This window comes from Solanum lycopersicum, chromosome 5, assembly GCF_036512215.1.
Source record: "Solanum lycopersicum chromosome 5, SLM_r2.1".
NCBI classification, from domain to species: domain Eukaryota; kingdom Viridiplantae; phylum Streptophyta; class Magnoliopsida; order Solanales; family Solanaceae; genus Solanum; species Solanum lycopersicum.
This window is the reverse complement of record NC_090804.1, coordinates 66,826,538-66,846,650: the sequence shown is the minus strand read 5'-3', so window position 1 is coordinate 66,846,650 and position 20,113 is coordinate 66,826,538. Positions and strand designations below refer to the sequence as shown.

Below are 20,113 nucleotides of genomic sequence, written 5' to 3'. Positions count from 1 at the left end.
ATAAATTTTTTATTTGCTATATGTGAAAGTTGCCCTCATTTAAATTGTTCCAATATTGAAGAGATGAAGCTTTTTGTCATGAACAAATTTGTTATTGGTATGCAACACAAGATGGACTTTGTTTTTAATTTGAGAATAAATGTGTTATTTTAATTTTAAGTTTGTTGGTTAATTGGTGAATGTTTGATGTTGCTATAAGTCGAGTTTTCTAATAAAATAAGTTAAAATATTGAATGTGTTAATGTGTCTTCTGTAATTCAGATGAAATAAGAAAATATATGTTAGTGTATTGTAAGGTTATATTTTTTGTCATTGTGATTTTTTTATTATATAAGTGTAGTATTGTGTGATTTCGTATGACAAAAAAAAAATAGTTTAGTCATCATTTTATGAAATTTATTTCATTAAGACCTTTATCACAATTAATGATTTATGTCCATTGAATTTTTTTTTTTTCATTTTAATACATTATTGAATTCTATAGTATATAGATTTACATACTTTTGAGACGATATATTCCTTTCACCTTGAATAAAAAATTTACAGTCAAAATCAGATATGTATACTATAGGCTCCATCAACATTAGTTGTAGTACATTAGCGGGAGGATTCACCCTTAATCGAAGGTCTAGACTCGAGCTCTGAATATGGAGAAAATTCTGTTGGAAGCGTCACTCTCGAATATGCGTTGCAAAGTACGAATACAGAAAAAAAAAATTAAAGAGAGAGAGAAAAAAAGATTTTTCACAAGATAAAAGAAATCACAATTTCATTAATATTTAATTTAGGTAAAGTTTTTTTATTAAAAATAAATTACTTTTCATAAATAATTAATTTTCATCAAGAAAAAAGAATAAGAACAATAATTGTAGTAATTTGTTTCAATTTTATCTCTATAAACTATATGTTTATTCTTTTCTAATTGCAAATTTTAAAACATTTGATTTTAACCTTGAATTCAGTGAACTCGATCAATTTTTATACTCGAACAAAGGATCTACAATTTGATTTTATTATATTTATTGTACAGTAGTATCTTATTTTTATTTCTCTATTTATTCTTTCACTTCAAATTATTTTAAAATTACATTAAAAATATTTTATTCATAAACTCTAAATATCTTTGAATAATTATATTTCACATATACTTCATATGGTGTGTAACAAATATACATATCATAAAAGGTGCAAGTGTTTGATTTTAAAATACATGAGGAATATTCAAAATTAAGTCATATTATAAGAAAGATTAGTGTAATTAACTCTAATCAAAGTATAGTATTAACTAGGGATAATGCACAAGTACCCCCTCAATCTATGCCCGAAATCTCAGAGACACACTTATAGTATAATAAGGTCGTATTACCCCCTGAACTTACTTTATTAATAATTTTCTACTCCTTTTCGACCTACGTGGCACTATCTTGTGGGCCCAACGCTGGTTGACTTTTTTTTCAAGCTAGTGCCACATAGGTCGAAAAGGAGTAGAAAATTACTTATAAAATAAGTTCAGGGGTAATAGAATCTTAGTATAGTATAAGTGAGTCTCTGGAATTTCGGGCATAGATTGAGGGGGTACTTGTGCATTTTCCCTATTAACTAATATAACATATAAAAGAGTCATTTGAGAAGCAAAAAATTAGAGGTAAAAGTTATTTAATGATAATTGCTAAATAAGCAAATAAAATTTAAAAAAGTTCATCTTTAAGTTACTAATAATATATGATCTTCTTGCTATAAATTTAAAGACATATTTGACTAATTCTTTCAAATTAAATTACATGAAATTTAATCATAATATTTGGTCAACTTTTTAAAATCTATTTATATTTTCGAAAAAAAAAATATATTCTATCACAAATGGCTTCTAATATTACCAATTCTCCTTTGATTCTCATTCTTCTTTACGTCCTTAATTTTGTATCAGTTTTCATTTTATTCCTTTGCAGATGTAGATCAACCTATTGTTGCTTTTTTTAATGACATACCTCAGAATCTTAATCCAATTGTGAAACTTGAAATTAAATTAAAAAAAAAAAAGTGGACGCCACGTAGCTAGAGGGGAAATGGATATTCATGGTTCACAATTTTTACTCAAGGCTAGGGTTATTGATGATGTTTTTGTATGTAATGTTGAATGGAACCATTCACGAGCATTTCTTCATATATACTTTTATTTTCTTTTTATTATTTTTTGTAAAATTACAATTAAAAAAAAGACATTAGGAAGAATGCAGTTTTTATTTACTATAATATCGTAAAATTAGAATAAATCAAACACAGATAGACCTAAGAAAATATAATTAGGGCATGGCTTAGTTTAAAAGTCTTTGGAATTGAAGAAAATAATTTTAGACTAACTCATATGTAAACTTTAAATTTCTAATAACTATTTACATGTAACAATTATAAGAAAATAAGTAGCATATTAAAATTACATTTTGTTTGCACAAAAGTAGTGATGTGCTCAAAGTTAGAAAATATTTTCAAATTACATTAAAAATATTTTATTCAACTTCTAATCAACCTATTGTTTTTTTTTTTTATGACATACCTACTAGTTTTAATCCAGTTGTGACATTTGATTTAAAATTAAAGAATGCATTTTTTATTTACTATAATATCGTAAAACTAAAATTCACAAATATCCATTAATCATGTGGCTTTCCATTAACTATAATACTTATTTAACAAAAAATTATCAACATGGTTACCAAACAGTTTAAAATATTCCTTTAAATTTTCATAAAGAGTCAAAATAATCCTAATTCTCAAAACTACCTAGCGGGTGGTTACACAAAATTTAAGAAAAAATAATTTTTTAATGTAAAAGTGAAGGTGTATTAAAATATAGTATTACAACATAGTAATCTGAATATATAATGATATTTGGTAAATAAGATAATAAAACTTAAGAAAAAATAATTTTCAATGTAAAAGTGAAGGTGTATTCAAATAGAGTATTATAACATAGTAATCTAAATATTTAATGATGTTTGCTAAAATAAGCTAATAAAATTATTTGTAATATAAAAGTCAAAGTAAAATAAAATGGAGAAAGTAAATATATTATCCATTCATGGTGAAAGCAAAATCTAGTAATTAATAAGATATGATCTTCTTGCTATAAATTTAAGACAAATTTGACTAAAATTAGACTACTTTCTTTCAAATTAAATTAAATGAATTTCAGTTTATAATATTTGGTCAACTTTTAAAACTATATTTTTTTCATTTTTTTTTTTAAATCAGAAGTACTTTAAGAAAAAAACAATGTCTTCTAATACTATCAACTCCCCCTTGATTTTCCTTCTTGTTTTGTCTTTAATTTTATCTCTTTTGCCATCATTTTATTCAATTTCTAATCAACCTATTGTTTATTTTTTTGATGATATACCTACTAGTCTTAATCCAATTGTGACATTTGATATAAAATCAAAAATTGGAGAACCTCAAAATAGTGAAACTTTGACACATCAAGGTTCATATTTTACATTTTGTGGTGATATTACTCATCATACTCATATATGTGTTTTTGGATGGAACAATTTAACAGCACTTGTTGAGGCATACGATCCATTTAAGTCAAGTAACATAAAATGAATATAAAAGCCAAGTAACATAAAATGAATAGTAAAAATTATATTATTGGTCACGAAAAGAACAAGAAACAAATAAGAGCAACACGTGAGTGTAAGATGAGGAGTGTTTTTTTATAATTCTCTATCCAATATCTGATATTTACATTTAAATTGAATCGAAAACTTGTAATTAAAAGTAAAAGAAATTCACCAATATAATACAAACTAAGGCTGTGATGGATAGTGCATGTTATAAGAGGATTAATTAAAGAGCAAATGACTCCCACATTATATTGAAGAATAATCTAGCTATTAATATGACATCATCTTCTTGTTGTATTAAATCCATTGAAAATTTATGGCAAATCCTAAATTTAAGACATATTTGACTCAAAACAAGATTATAATATTTAGTCATGTTTTCAAAATCTATTTATTTTGAAAAATATTTCTAATAAAAACACTTTAAAAAAATAAATTCTAATATCCATGAAATTCACAGTCTTTTCGTAATGTTTTCCTCTTGAACTAATAAATTTTATAATCTTTACGAGTAGTTTTTTATATTAATAATTTTCTTAAAATGTAAGTTTTATAATCTTTACGAGTAAGTTTTTTATATTAATAATTTTCTAAAAATGTATTGACGCTGATCAAGACACTATTCATAATTAAAAATCAATTAATCAAGAAATTATAATTGTTATGAAAATCTCCTAAAATATAAATCTAAATTATATGATCTCAACTTTGCAACAAATTAAGTCCATATAATAAATAAACTCCTTTTTGGTTTATAAAATTATTAATCCAATTTTTTAAAATATTTTTATTTATAACAGCTAAATGAGATTTTATTAAGGTCTTTTTTTGTCTTACTTAATTAGGACTCTCTCCTGAGATTTAGCCCAAAATCATGGGTTAGTAGATACTATATCTAAAATTAAGTCCAAATTTGTATTTGACTCAAATTGTGATATAATTTTTTACATTTATTTAATAAATAAGGAAAAATATTTTTTTAATAATAAAATAGGGGAGTTTATTGAAGTTAATTAATAACCCATATATTTTCTCCATAACGTAACGTATTTTTCACCGACGGAATCCAATTGTAACTTTTATTTGTGGTTAACACAATTATATATGAACTTTACTTTGACTTAAATCGTTTCTGTCTCTATTAATTAATTAGGGATAACTAAGGTCTATATATACTATATCCTTCTCGTACTCTATTTGTTGGATTAATGAGTATATTATTATTGTTGTTGTAAACACAATTAAACGGTCTTTCTATCTCTACGAGTTAGGGTTATTAGGTCTGCATATATTCTCTCCTCTTCGGACCTCACCTCACCCGTGGAATTTTTAGGTTTGTTGTTTTTGTTGTTGTAAATACAATTATTACTGTCTATGTTTTACTTAAGTCGAGTATGGAGTTGAGTTTGATAATGAATATTATAATTGTAAAATTACTAAAAATAGAACAAAATTCATAGTTTTAGGCTTAAATATTGTTTTTTGAGTGGGAGATTAATTGTGTTACATGTGGAAGATAACATGTGTCTAATCATGTGTTGATTGCTATTCGTATTTGCTTTAACGAATATCAAACTTTTTTGAATTTAGTAGGACGTCAAGATGAGTACTCTATCAGAACACGAGGTCACGATACTTTACAAAGTTCGTAAAACTGTGATGGAAATGTTGAATGATAGAGGCTATGTTGTTGAAGAATTTGAAATTAAAATGTCAAAACAAGAATTTCTTCACAAGTATGGTGTAAACATGAAGAGACAAGACCTAGAAATTCTCAAAGCCAAACGCAACGATGATGAGAGTAAGGTGCGCGTTCTAAAAATCTTTTAAAAAAGAACGTCTCTTTTCCTGTTTCCATATGTTTAAAATCACAATGTTCTGGTACATTTTGTTTTTCTAAATGTCGTGTTAAGTCAAAATCCGAACAAACAAATGAAGTTTCGTAGTTTATTGATTGCAGATATATGTGTTCTTCCCTGAAGGAGCAAAGGTTGGTGTTAAGGAAATGAGACCTTATGCTGAACGTCTAAGACAAGAAGATGTCTCCCAAGCAATTTTTGTTGTAAAACAAAAATTGACACCCAAATCTGATCAATTCATAAGTGAAGTATCTACAATGTTAAACTTGGAGGTCTTCCAGGTGACTAATTGTTTCTACTTACTTTACTTGAAATGAACCTATCGTTCAGATAGAAAAAGGAAACAATTGATAGTTGAAGCGTATATTGATAAATAGCTGGTGATAGTTCAGGTGGCTAAGAAACTCTCTCACCAGATAAATTTTTATAGTTAAGGTGTGTTTTGAGTTCAATTATGTAGGAAACTCGCACCTGATAATTCAAGTACGAGATTGATAGTTGATGGTGTATATTGATAAATAGCTGGTGATAGTTCAGGTGGCTAGAAAACTCTCACCTGATAATTTTGATAGTTGAGGTGTGTTTTATGTTCAGGTATTTAGGAAACTCGCACATGATAATTCAAGTATGATATTGATAGTTGAGGGTGTATATTGATAAATATATGGTGATAGTCCAGGTAGCTAGGAAACTCTCTCACTTGATTTTTTTTTTTTATAGTTGAGATGTGTTTTGAGTTCAGGTATGTAGCGAACTCGCACTTGATAATTTAGGTACCATATTGATAGTTGAGGGTTATTTTGATAAATAGCTGGTGATAGTGCAGATGGCTAGAAAACTCTGTAACCTGAAAATTATGATAGTTGAGGTGTGTTTTGAGTTTAGGGATATAGGGAACTCGCACATGATAATTCAGGTACGAGATTGATAATTGAGGGTGTATTTTGATAAATAGTTGGTGATAGTTTAGATAGTTAGAAAACTTGCACATTGATAATTCAGGTACGGAACTCAAAAATTGTTATATTTTAGGTGTGTGTTTTTTGACCTTTCATCCTTTTGGTACTTTTGTTGTTGTTGTCTAGCTACTACTCAAGTAGTAGGGCTGATTATAACTAGTTGATAAGGCGTTTTTTGAAGTATTGAAACTGATACTATAAATAAGCAGTTACGTGTTTGATATGTCAGGAAGCTGAGTTGATAGTAAACGTTAAAAATCATGCTATAGTTCCTGAGCATCAGCCACTTACCAAGGAAGAAAAGAAAAGTTTATTGGAACAATATACAGTGAAAGAATCACAGGTTCGTCTTAGTTTGTATTATTGGCATTTGAATAACGATGTTGACCTATGTTGCTTGGACCCTCCAAAAAATGCGGCCTTACCCTTGTTGCATCCTCCAGAGTGCATTACTTTTGGAGGATCTAATCGTTTTGTTGATTATTCTCATCAGTTTTTCTATCTCATCGAGTGACTAATATTTTTCGTGTTGTTGAAACAACAGCTTCCTCGAATTCAGATCACCGATCCAATTGCTAGATATTATGGACTAAAACGTGGCCAAGTCGTGAAAATTATCAGACCAAGTGAGACTGCAGGTCGTTATGTCACTTATCGATATGTAGTTTGAACTAGTTTTGATGTTTACACAGTTCAGATGTAGGTAGTGACCAGAAAAAAGTGAAGTAATGAAGCTGTTTGTTAGTAGTATTTGCTTTCTTTTCTTTCACGTACGTACCTTGACTATTTCACTAAGTACTTATCGAACTAGTTTTGGTGTTTATGAGTAGAATGACGAAAAATCACCAATATTCTCCATCCTACCCTGTGATTTGAGCATTTTCACTCACTTTTTTAACCACTGCGCCACATTGAAGTAAAGATGTCTCATGTAGACGTTAGACAAAAAAGTAGAGATGCAAGACTTAAAAGTCAGCTAGTGACGGAGACAGAATTTTCATCTGAGCTTCTAACTAACAATACATCTAATTGGTTGAAAAAAGAAAAATAAATGAAAAAAACCATGATCAAACCAAGTTAACATGTAAATACCCTAGTAGATTTTGATGGAAATCAATACAAATAATATGGTTTTAGTAAACCTAAAATAAACCTAGACTCTATACTAATTGTGCTAAAAATTTAAAAACTATAAATAGCCCTGACCTATATACTTGATTTAAATCCTCTGTTTTCTCATCTCCAAAACTTTCCTATGAGAATTTGAATGTAATTCAACTGAAAAAGTAGGACTATTCGCGGGGCGATACTCAGGGAACAACCTTCCAGACTTATATCGGACCCCACAAGCGTTACACAATGTTTTAGGTCCTGTAGGACCTGCACGCCATTGTGGGGTCTTATCGACCCCACAATGCTGGCACGTCCTACCAATGCTAGTACCTCTTTTAGCTTTAGCCATTGATATTTTGAGCAATGTTAGTCCTTGCTTAGTACTAGTGTTGTTGAACTTCACTTGGTTACCCCATACACATGAGTTGTCACACTGCAAGGCGATTCTTCGCCTTCTCTTGCTTCGCGTACCAACGGGGTGGTTCATGGGTACTTGTAGGAGGCTAGAGGCGTGGCTTGTGAACGCGTTGTCCTTGAGATTTACGTTGCAATTGTTGTTGTTGTTTTCCAGTACTGAATTTGGGCTGTGGTGATCAAATATGACATGATCAGAGAATAGGTCAAATTCTACTGCTGGAAATGCATCTTTATTTGAAAGCCATTCCAATTCTTCCTCTACATAATCCTGCAAAATGTATCCCGTTAATACGCTTACGAGCAACATATCTAGTGTAATCTCACAAGTGCAGTCTAAGCCTTGAGGAAAATAGTAGTAGAGAGGTTGTTTTCGATAAACTCTCAACTCAAGCAACTCTTATGAGTAGCACAGAAACAAAAATAACTTCAAACGGCAATAAATAGAGACATTATTAAAGAGTGTTAAAGTCTTTATCGGCATTAACTAAGTGTCATTAGATTCAATATCGCTAAAGCCTTTAGGAACATATACAAAGAGTGTTAATTACTGCTAAAAATATATTTTTAATGGCAATTGGTAAATTAATTGCCGCTAAATCTCAATGAGCTGAAAATAAACATTTATAATCACCTCTGGTTTTTCACTTCTTGGGAATAATAAACTTACTATATTATCCCTTCCGTTTCAATTTATATGGTGTTGTTTGATTAACTCGAAGTTTACAAACACTATTTTTTTAAAAAACATGAATTTTTCAATAGACATTTTATTGGGAATTTACTTCCAACGGAAATTACGTCTTAAAAGTTTTCTTTCGTTACGTCTTAAAAGTTTTCTTTCTTAAACTCACATCCTATTAAACTCCTATCCTATTCTAGAAGATAGAAGAATCATTTCTAACAGACCCGTTACTCGAGTCCAAACAAATCAAAGCAGTTCGAAAAAAGAGAATAAAATAAACTTTATTTTATTTTTCTATTTGTATCTTATAATAAACTTGAAAATATCTAATTATTTTAATATTGTACCCAAAAAAAAAAACAATTTCAAAGGAATATATGCATAGGGACAAAAACGTCATTTTGTATTTTATGTAATGCAAGTGGAAAACAGATACATAGTAATTATTCGTACAGCTCACTTGTAGTGACTGCCAACGTCCAATTATAAATATATGTCGGTCATATTTTTTAATTCCAAAAGTACCCCTGTTCTTTTATTTCCAAAAGTACCCCTAGTATTTACCCCCACCATTTGAATTTATTTGAAATTATTTTTTCATTTATCTCAAGTTTTTTCTAAATTTAGAAATAATTTAAATTTTTTTTATTCTTAATTCATTTTACCTATAATCACATAATATTAAATAGTATGCATGTTAAAGAAATATCATTATAAATTTTAATTTTTTCACTTTTTAAAATAGGTTCATAAAAATATCAACAAACAAGCCACAAATAAATTTATAAGAGCTCGCTTAATATGTGAAATGAAATAAATAAGAATATTTTGATATATAATACTAAAATCATCATTTTAGTAAATAGCAGGATGTAATAATCTTGAAATTAGTTATTTAGATATTAGTATAATCCTTAATTTTTGTGTTCCAAATGACTCCTTTGGAGTCGAGGGTAAAATCGTCCAAACATGGTATTCTCAAGCGCTTCCACTTTTTTGTGTCATCTAACCAAGAAGGGTATCTTACTATTTTTTTTCGAGACAAAATTATTCGCACCGAGTGTTTACACCAAATAAAATTATCCCTCTTTCTAAATTTATTCGCGAAAATGCCATTCTAATGAAAAAAAAAATAACATGAAAAAAGAAGTCAATCAAATTACTTACAGGAAATGAAGGGTTGTGATCATCTTGACGAAATCCAAGGGTGTTTGATGATTCAAAAGAAGATGAAGAAGTTTGATATTTTTCTTCATCATCATCTAAAGAGAAATTAAGAATATCATCATCTACCATAAAACAAGTTTTTGAGTACATAGTTTCCATTTTCATAAAATTCTTTTCAAAAAAAAAAATAAAAATATAGAAAGAAATTTTTTCTATAAAATTTTCAACAAGTTTTTGGTTTTATTTTGGCTATGTGTTTGGTTTGAATTTGTTAGGAGAGAGATATTTGGGAGAAATAATGGTGGGTAGGAAAGAAAGAGAGACTCTCTTTCCTCTCTCTTTCTTCTTGTTGTTATTATTGTTACGATAATATCGAAGAATATAGTGCGGTGAATAATTTTTTTTTGTTAATTAGAGGATTGAATTATGAGTTTCGGATATTAAAAGATAGAAAACGTTATTTTTGAATGGATTGTATCTCGTGCGAGTTTAAATTAGTCAATGATATTAAATACAAGATAAAAAATCAAAAGAATAATTATTGTTACGAATAACACCAAAGAACGTGGCGTGTGGTAAATGGGACTCGTTATTTAATCAGAATTTTCGAGTTTAAGTTTTGAGATATGAAAAAAAAAATTTAGAAAACTTCATGAATGAATGAATTTTATTTTTGTGTGAATTCAGATTAATCAGACTTAAATATAAATATCGAAAATAAAATATTATTGTTACTAATAAAAGGCCAAAGGTTTATTATTGAATAGCAAATTGGCAAGTTGGGGGCAACAATATGATGTTGATTTTTGATCTGTTTTTTTTTATTTTCTTTCCTTTTACGTTTGTCATAGAAATGATACTCTACTTATCTCACTTGTTTTTATTTATTTTTTTATTTCGTACGAAATATTTATTTTCTATTTCGATTAATTTGATTCACTTATTATAAGACTCATTAAAAAGGAAAAAAATATTTTAAACCATTTATATACGAGTATATTTTCATTGATGAAGTTAAAAAGAGCGAAATATGTAAATCTTATCGCTTTAAATTTCGGCTTAAAAAAATGAGTGCAATCATATTTTTAATTGTGTTTAAATATAACAAAGTAAAATATAATGGAGATAGAATGTAATAAAGCATTTTAAACCGAAATTACAATAAAATAATATAATAAACAGAATGCGAAAAACAACAAATAACAAACTATAGAAATAATACAACTACTATAATAAGCATATATTGAGACAACACACTATTAATTACTTTCAATTCATGACTTTTATAATCTTCTGTCTAAAATCACGTAAATTATATACTCATATATATATATATATATATATATTGTTTGTATTTATTTATTTATTTCAATAACAAGTAGGTATCCCTTTGTGGTCAATTATATTTAGGTACTACTTGGTCTATGTCAAATCAACATAACCAAAAACAGTACATAGTGAAAGTACATCCAATATTTCATGAACTTGACAAACATATATATTACTTTCTCCGTTTTAAAAAGATTGATCTAGTTTGACTTGCAACGAAGTTTAAGAAAAGAAAGAAGATTTTTTAATCTTGTGATTCTAATTTAAAGTTATGTCAAATGTATCAAAATACCCTTTAATCTTGTGGTCTTAAACATGCCACCTGAAAAGTTAAAATTAAAGTGTTATAAAACAAAGGGATCATTCTTTTTGAAACAGAATAAAAAGAAAATAAGATCATTCTTTTTTAGAACGAGAAAATATATTTTATTTTATTTTATATTTATCAGAGTTCATAGAATATAATATTTACACGTTGTTCTCCACTATAGGATACAAATATAAATAATTAAAAGTTGATTATCATTATTGTCATAACACCATGAGGTTATGTGATAAGGAAAAAAAGGACATGATTCCAAAAATATCTCATGAAATTATGTTATTTCACTTTTTATATATTAATATTACGAAAATAATATCATTTTGAAATCAAATAAAATTTAAAATTAATTATATAATAAAATATGCTAAAATTATTATTTTTATTCCACCGATCAAACTATATTATTAGCCAACGCAGGCTGCTTAAGCAACTCACTAAATTAAATTATTAGTCTCTCCAATAAAAGAGTGACACGTTTGTTTTTTTTTAATATAATTACCTACTTGAAGAAAAAAATCTTTGACTATTCCGATAATGCATGTGACAGTTTATTTTATTTTTGTGTGTTTTTAATCAATGATGAGTTCAAAGTTGTAATAAAAAAAATAATTAACTCAAGATTTAAAAGAAACGATGAATGATAAAAATTGAAGTCACATCATTTTTGAGATTATATAGTAATATTTTCATTATATTATTTGTTAAAAAACGTCGTTATTATATAGAGATTTGATCGTTGTTTTATTAATAGGATATAAAGATATAAGTGGAGCAAATTTGCTTCATTGGTGGGGCCTACCCATGTTTATAATGTTTGCAACTACTCTACCATTTTGCATGTGAGATATCACATGCAAACTTTAGAAAAAGTCATGTTATGTGTTCTTTATTTTATTTATAATTATAAAGTTGAATAAAAGTAGTTTTATTTTTGTGACTTAAAATACACATCAACTTAATCAATCATGTAGTCAAAGGAAATATCTAGAAATGAAATAGTCTAGTAAGAAAGTTTAAGGATAGACTATTTCATACCATTTCTTATTTGGTGTTTTTGAAACTCGATCAAATTAGATTTGTGTTAAAAAAATCTATTTTTCAAGTAAATCACTTTATCAAAAGTAATTTTATATCCAGAATTCGAACATTTGAGGGTTATATCATATATAAGTTGCAACCCTAAATTTTTTGTATATATAAAAAGTGATTTATTCATCAAAAATTTCAAGTACAATTTTATGAATTCTTCTCTTAAATTTCTCCGTCGTTCGAGGTGTATTCCTAGTATATTTCTTGAAGTTCATATGATATAGACCTTCTTGTTGTGATGTATTTATATTTCTTGAAGTTCATATGATATAGACCTTCTTGTGATGTATTTATATTTCTTGAAGTTCATATGATATAGACCTTCTTGTGATGTATTTGAACGCCAGAAATGTTTGGACAATATTTCGAATTTGATCTCTTTGGTTTTGAAGTTAACAACATTTGATGATCTGATTTCTTTATGAATATTCCATGAATTGGTGCGATTTTTAAGATGTCTCTCCAAGAAAAATATATACTCTTTTATAGTAGTGAATAATGCAAGCTAGAGTTCAGAGTTGAATAACCTTAAACTAGAGCATCACCATCGATCCCTCGACTCGTACCTATGTAACACAATCACCACCTTCAACAATTCCAACTATCACCACTAACCATCTCCGTTGCTTACTACCACCGGCCACCACTACCGCCAGCCACTACCGCCCAACAACCACCACTAGACAAGCTCTACTGTCAACTATGCTCACCAACAACCATCAACCCACAACCATCATAACATGTATTCAATTTGAGATGTTGAGAAACACAATTGTAATTATCGAGCATTCAAATTTAGAGACAACATCTTAATAATCAAACATGTATTCATATTCCGACATAATAATGTTTACGCGTGCCTCGAGGAGAGGGGAAAAAATGAGCACAATATTAACATCAAAGGATAATAATAGTCCTCCATTGCAATGATCTTCCATTGCAATGGCAAACAATGACATTAAGGTGTAAGGATTCATAGGAGATGATTCCTCAGCAGGGCTAAGTTTTAGCCCTTAAAATGTATTGCGAAAGAGAGATAAAAGACTAAAGTTTTTTTTGACGCAGAGCGGGCACTGGATGGAAAAAATAACTCCCAAAAAGACTTATACAACAATAGGCTTCCAATGAAAGAATTGGCTAGCTGAAACTACAATTTAATACTATTTCAAGTGGTTTGATGAGTACCTCGTGTTATATCTTCTGTCTAATTTGATAGTGTATTCATCTCTGTCTCTCCCCTTGCTATGTTAATCTACATTGCTCGAACTCGTCAAAGATGTCAATGAGTGTGTGTTGGATTCTCCAAAAGTAGTGTATTTTTGAAGAATCTGACACAAGTGCAGAGTCCGTGCAATTTAGATGTTAATCATCTGGAGGAGGATCTCTTCTCATATTGACATTGATCAGACAAATATGATCCGTTAGAGAAAAGCTCAAGAAAATGTTTCTCGAGTCTCTTTGCACCAAAACCCGGTCTTATGATTTCAGCATCTCCCCAAACGGTACATTTGTTAGTTTCAGTGTCACCTAAACACCACCCGCCTGGCACTGGTTCATCACGATTATGGTGGAGAAGTTCATGGTCGATCTTATCAAGAACCGGATCACCTGCCTTAAATGGGGAAGCAAATGCTGCTCTACTCATCACCAGGTCATTGAAGTCACTTGAGTTGAGCCGGCGAGCTTGTGCTCTCGAGTTAAAAGAAGCATACTGCATATTGTGGTTGATTGTTGTTCCGTTGAATTCCCGTGAATTGCACAATATGGTTGGAAAATATACAGATTCTGAGGATGGTGAGTTTGACAAGTACATTAACAGAGTTCTTGGGAGGTTATCCGAGCCTAAGATGCAGAACTCGGTAAACTTCCGACTCAATATAGCAGATGATGACCCTGCAGTAAGAACAAATTAGTTGGTCACGAGACAAATAAGAAGAGGATCTCGTGAAAACAGAGCCCATCATTTATGAGGGGTCTTGACAAATGCAAAAACCACCTCTCTGAAATAAGATGTTTCCAAAAACGAAATATCCAAAAGAGACACAAAGTATGCAGGGCTTGAAATGAAAAATGTGAAGTGAAACACACAATTTAAGAAAAATTAAAAAATACCAAACATATGAGAACAATAATTTCAGCATCAAAATAAACAATAATTAAACCAACTGCTCAAGTTCAAGATTTAAAGAACCAACCGCTTCTATTTGGATTTACTTTGTCTGTCACTGTTTGACACGCATAATTCTCTAAAGTTCATGGCTTCAAACTGAAGTGATAACCCCTTGTTTTGCACTGTTATCAATCAAGCTAATTATATTTCAACCCCATTATAGAGATGAAAGGGACAACTTTATATGTCAACATTCATCGAAATTAAAAACCCATTAACTCTGAAAAGAAAGAAATTTTACTTTTTCACCCTCCTCCAGGGCCAAAATAAGCAACTGATGAACTGCAGAGAAGGGAAGGCTGGACAAATTGAAATGGCGGAGAAAGAAGTTGAGGCACAAGTTGCAAATTTTATGCCGTTGGAGGTTAGGAATTTCTTCAAGATGGATTTCATTATATTTCAACTGATAGTGAAGGATAATGTTAACTTGCTATTTGTACTTAGCAAGGATAGTGTGATTGTTGCAATAGAGTTGGGTTTCAAAGGACCAATACATAATGTCAAGTGTCAACTGGACTGAGAGAGAAGGATGAAGGGTTGACTGCCTGATGAAGAGAAGTGATGGAAAAGAAATAGAATAATAACACGCAGGGTTACTGATGAATGTAACTAGAATTGGACCTTTTTTACGAGGCTCTAGGAGCTCCCAAGTCCCACCCCTTTTGCTCCCTTGGTGACTTAAACTCGCAACCTTTGGGTTGGAGATGAGGGGTGCTTACCATCCGAGCAAAACTCCCTCTCGTCAACTAGAATTGGTCTAAGTACTTGGTTCCTATAGTAAAAAAAACTAGACAAAGTCAGAGTAGCTTGTTCCTCCTTTAAAATGCAAAAAGAAACTTATAGTTTTGATACTTGATTAATGTCTGTCTACCTTCTCAAGATAGGGGCAAGGTCTGAGTGTACACACGACCCTTCCCCAAACCCCACCTGTGGGATTACACTGAGTTTGTTGTTATCGTTGTTGATACTTGATGAACTAAGTTGTGCCATGTGGCTTTGTCTCAGTAACGTATCAAATATGTTTTCATTACATTCACTGAAAGATCATACCAAGAGCGTTTTTTCACTAAATTACTTCCCCTAAAAATCATTTTATGATTACATGGTGCATGCATGTTTCAAAGAAATTGTTTCAAGACAATCCTTTCCCTTATACTCATCCAAAGCTAGAGGTCAACTGCAAATCATTCGTTTACAAGGTATAGACTTCAAGTAACAGACTCCTGGACCGCTTGCATGAATGATAGATCTGGAGACCATATAAGTTAAAAAATTCTAAGTAAAATTAGTCTTTTATATACATAGTACAAAGGCAAGAATCAAGGACACCTGAATATGCATTGCATTTCTCATCAGGTTGTGGAGATGCTTCCTAGATAGAGGTTTAGAGATTTTCTTATCCCTGCTTCATCTAATAAAGTACTTCCACTATGGTTACCGCTCGATGAGGATTCTAAACTGTATTTGCTTCATTCAAGACCTCTTGCCGATTTTGGCTGGATAGAAATGCAAAAGCGTTTAGAGCCTAATATATGACGGAAAACCGTATTGATAAATGAATGGATGAAGGGTTTATTTCCCCTTCAAAAAATAAAAAATGAACGGGTGAAGGATCTGAAACCGTGTGCAGAACGTTCTACTTGCCTCAAACTAATTGCCTCAACTTTCTAATCTCTTTCAGTTCTGGATTATAGGTTTGTCGTTTCCACTTAGAAACCTTCAACGGAATCCCTAGAATTTTGTCAAAGGCTCTTTTTGTAAGATAACAATGGTGTCCAAATCAGCTTATGTGCATCTCCACCATGAGTATCGGGTACATTTACCCATCAAAGCTTCATTAAATGTAAGGAAATCAACTTACTTTTTAGTCTCCGCTAGAATTTGAACCCTGTTTCCTTTGTCAAAGACTCCTCTTTTTCTTTGATAAGTGAAAGACTTGTAATATCTCTACGTCTATACATCTCCAGACTCCAGTAAACATTTCCTTCTGAAACCACCTCTCTGGGATGCCCCACACCCAACCCCTCTTCCCCTCACAATAACCATAGTTCTTGTGGCAATAGATTTGGTTTTTAAATGGCAAAACATAAAATTAAGTAAACTACGAGAGGATGATGAAGGAGTGGACGTCAGATGAGGGGAGCAACGGAAAAAATAGGAATTGAGGGATGTAGTTAGTTGTTGATGATATTTGGATTTATTTTTTCTGATTTTAGTAAAGAAGAAGATAAAAGTGAAGAGTGAGGAACAATGGTGTCATCACAAGTAGTACACCTTTTCCAGTTAGTTTCCATGTATATCATACTTTGCTTATTTTCATACTGCATAACATTTCTGTTTCAATTTTATTTTCTAGTTTAGTCCTTACTCCTTTCTCTTAATAAAAGAGTTTCTTGTTCTCAGTGTTATAGTTGTCCCTCCTAATCAAGAAAATATTTTTTCTCAATCACAGGAAAAAGAGCACAAACGTTATTCACAAATTCAATACCTAATGAAGCAAATAAAACGATAACCGGCATCCTCACCTGTGAATAATCGATAAGCATCTGGCAGTTCCCGTTTTTGAGTGGCATAATATACTTCACTTTCCTCTGCAAGATAGAGCCCTGGATCCACAACTATTGGTTTCAGCTTCTTCGACCTACACAATCCAAAATAGCAATATTACTGAACTCTAGAAGCACGAGCTATCTACATGTTCACATCATTTAAACATAACTATATATAGAAATTTCTTTTTTTTTTTAGATAAGTTAGTACATGTAGAAACATATAACAGGAGAAGGATGTAGTCATACTCTCTCCAACCGATGTAGCTCGAGTGGTTGACAAAATTAAGATCCTTGGGTAGATATGATAAAATGTGTAGAAGATCTGAAAATCAACAAGAATTTGCACCACATAAATCATCGGTCATCAACAAAGAGAAATCGAGGTATAGGGAGAAATAAATTCAATGAAATATTCTATCAATTATGTTGTAGAGCAACCAATCCAAACACACCAATGGCACAGTTCAATGACAAGAATTTGCATCACAAACATCAGTTATCATTAAACACCAACGAGATAGCCCGGTATAAGGAGGAGATATTATTTCAACTACACAATTCACTGATGTAAAATCTTACAGCAAGCCAACCAAAATACCAACAAACTTGTTCAGGTAAGACATTTCTATTTATAGAAAAGTTACCAACCTCAATGAACTACTTCTACAATTTCTAACAAACTTCTCGGAGAAACAAATTGCATCAAGTGCATGAATAATCCCTTCATGACAAATGTGGTCGATGGCCAATTTAAAGATAACTCTTTTATTAATAACCATCGCGTCAAGGCCAATTTGCAGGTACCACAACTAATGCCACAAAGTACCTGCTACCTTCCACTTACACAGTTACCGTGTAACTACGTCCACCAAGTTCATTTTTTAAAGATATTGCAGAAGAAGATCACTCTTAGATAAGATTTCTATTGAGATACTAAACTCAAAAAGCATGGAATTCTACACACACACAGAGTCCAAAAAGTAGCTAGCAAAAGAAAAATAAAAAACGAACAAAAATAAAAGCAAAATCTTTAGATCGATCAATGGACAATTTAAAGATAAACTTCATTATTACTAATATTCATGGTGTCCGGACAAGCTTGCAGGTACCTTGACTAATTCCAGAGGTACCTGCTACCTCCCTCCCACCTGCACAAGTACCAATGGAACTATGACGACCAAGTCCATTAGCCTTCACATAGTTTTTCGACTCCTCGCTTGAAGCAAACCAATCTTAGACAGGATTCCAATTGAGATACTAAACTCAAAAAACATGGAATTCAACACACCTCCCAAAAAGTAGCTACCAAAAGAAAAGCTGAAAACGAACACAAATAAAAGCTAAATCTTTCACTCGGTCAATTGTCATTCTAAAGATAACTCTTTTATTAACATCCATGGTGTCCGGGCCAGCTTGCAGATACCTTAACTAATTCCTCAAGGTAACTGCTACACGTTCATTTTGAAGATATGCTCGCCTTCACATAGTTTTTCGACTACTCGCTAAAGCAACCAATCTTATCTGACATCCTAAACTCAAAAAACATGGAATTCAACACACAAAAAGCTCAAAAAGTAGCTAGCAAAAGATATTCAAAACTAACAAATATAAAAGTTAAATCTTTTTTCCAAAAGAATCCCAGTTAGCTCAATCGATTGGCTACCTGAACTTTTTCGAAAAATTTCAAACTAAATATTTTCATTTCATACCATCTTGAGTAACGAGTGGATAATCAGCAGCTGACAGATTAATAAACCAATCCCAAGAATTCGAAAGCCTCAAAAGAATGGAAGCCCCATGAAGTGTAGCAGACAATGCAGAAGACCCAATTGAGTATCGAAAATCAGCTTTTCCAATAACATTTACATTCTGTGCAGCTTTAAAAACCGGCACAGATTGAACAGCAACTGCTAAATCATCACGTTCCTTCTGAGTAGCTTTTCTATCAAGATGAAGTAAATACTGATTTCTTGGATGATACACAGCAAACAACAAACGGAGGATTCTAGAAGAGTCTTTAGTGGATCCAGATATGAGATATGCAATTGAAGGTGGGGTGGGTGGGGTGGATGGAAGGGTATTTTGGTCATTTGGGTTTGATGGGGAGTTGAGATAGTTATGGAAATTGGGGAAAAGGGAAGGATTAGGGTGAGGAGGAAGAGAGGTAGAAGAAGGGGAAAAGGAAAGGGAAAGTATAAGGAGAAGTGAGAATATAGTGGTGATAAGGAGGATAAAGGGTGTCGAAAAAGTGATCCGGAAAATGCTACTGTTGTTAATACCGGTGGCACCGCCGGTAGAAGTGGTGGTCGGCGGCGGTTGAAGGTGGTGGTTGTGCATTTTGTTGTAAATTATCAGTGCTGCCGGCGATAGCGGATATCTTTCTAGTGTTTATATATATATATTTTTTAGATTTCTTGTTTCATGGAGGCACGTATACAAAAGAATCTCACTCCGACGCGAATTATTAATTTTATTTTTTCTATTATTAACGTAATTAAAAATATGTTATATTCGATTAACTAAATTTAAATATATTTTTGATTTATCACTCAATTTGACGTCCAATTCTTATATAAAGATCTTAAAATATTTCACAAAAAAATTTCTTTTATCTTATCATCTTACTCAACCTTGTCCTTATTCGAAACACAACTTTCAAATACTGATCTAAGGCCCAATTCTTGACTCTTGATCTTGAATTCGATCTTCGAGACTCCACTATCGACCCGGATATAGTGAGGTTGAGGAAAGATAGAAGTGTTGGACAGAGGTAACTAGCAATGGTGTAGTTACATAGTGTCAAGGATGTCCAATTGGACAACTTCGTC

At 31.0% G+C, this 20,113-nt stretch overlaps 3 protein-coding genes across 4 annotated transcripts; 1 reads left to right on the top strand and 2 right to left on the bottom strand.

Moving 5' to 3' along the window:
• The first annotated feature begins 4,754 nt into the window (after positions 1-4,754).
• LOC101247428 (DNA-directed RNA polymerases II and IV subunit 5A-like) lies at positions 4,755-7,111 on the top strand. 2 transcript variants are annotated; one of them, XM_026031259.2, is made up of 5 exons: positions 4,755-4,956; positions 5,214-5,429; positions 5,584-5,763; positions 6,671-6,784; positions 6,986-7,111. In XM_026031259.2, the coding sequence occupies exons 2-5, from the start codon at positions 5,226-5,228 to the stop codon at positions 7,109-7,111; spliced, it is 624 nt and encodes a 207-aa protein (XP_025887044.1). In that variant the 5' UTR covers positions 4,755-4,956; positions 5,214-5,225. The 2 variants fall into 2 exon arrangements, with proteins under 2 accessions (XP_025887044.1, XP_004240216.3); XM_004240168.5 differs by having other exon boundaries at positions 4,756-4,956; positions 5,217-5,429.
• A 407-nt stretch (positions 7,112-7,518) lies between these two features.
• On the bottom strand, positions 7,519-10,296 carry LOC101262419 (GATA transcription factor 1). The gene is made up of 2 exons (XM_004239823.5): positions 9,821-10,296; positions 7,519-8,239 (listed from the first exon to the last, which is right to left on the bottom strand). The coding sequence occupies exons 1-2, from the start codon at positions 9,983-9,985 to the stop codon at positions 7,661-7,663; spliced, it is 744 nt and encodes a 247-aa protein (XP_004239871.1). The 5' UTR covers positions 9,986-10,296; the 3' UTR covers positions 7,519-7,660.
• A 3,076-nt stretch (positions 10,297-13,372) lies between these two features.
• Positions 13,373-19,780, bottom strand: LOC101262722 (beta-glucuronosyltransferase GlcAT14B-like). Its single transcript, XM_004239824.5, has 4 exons — positions 18,995-19,780; positions 17,532-17,607; positions 17,259-17,374; positions 13,373-14,456 (listed from the first exon to the last, which is right to left on the bottom strand). Exons 1-4 carry the CDS (start codon positions 19,620-19,622, stop codon positions 13,930-13,932), a joined length of 1,347 nt encoding a protein of 448 aa, XP_004239872.1. The 5' UTR covers positions 19,623-19,780; the 3' UTR covers positions 13,373-13,929.
• Positions 19,781-20,113: the final 333 nt, after the last annotated feature.

Coding starts and splice junctions, on each gene's coding strand:
- LOC101247428 (XM_026031259.2), top strand. CDS start 5,226: ATGAGTACTCTATCAGAACACGAGGTCACGATACTTTACAAAGTTCGT. Junction 5,430..5,583: donor GCAACGATGATGAGAGTAAG/GTGCGCGTTCTA, acceptor TATTGATTGCAG/ATATATGTGTTCTTCCCTGA. Junction 6,785..6,985: donor ATACAGTGAAAGAATCACAG/GTTCGTCTTAGT, acceptor TTGAAACAACAG/CTTCCTCGAATTCAGATCAC.
- LOC101262419 (XM_004239823.5), bottom strand. CDS start 9,985: ATGAAAATGGAAACTATGTACTCAAAAACTTGTTTTATGGTAGATGAT. Junction 8,240..9,820: donor ATCACAACCCTTCATTTCCT/GTAAGTAATTTG, acceptor TACATTTTGCAG/GATTATGTAGAGGAAGAATT.
- LOC101262722 (XM_004239824.5), bottom strand. CDS start 19,622: ATGCACAACCACCACCTTCAACCGCCGCCGACCACCACTTCTACCGGC. Junction 17,608..18,994: donor TCCACTCGTTACTCAAGATG/GTATGAAATGAA, acceptor GTTGATTTTCAG/ATCTTCTACACATTTTATCA. Junction 14,457..17,258: donor TGCTTATCGATTATTCACAG/GTGAGGATGCCG, acceptor TTCTTACTGCAG/GGTCATCATCTGCTATATTG.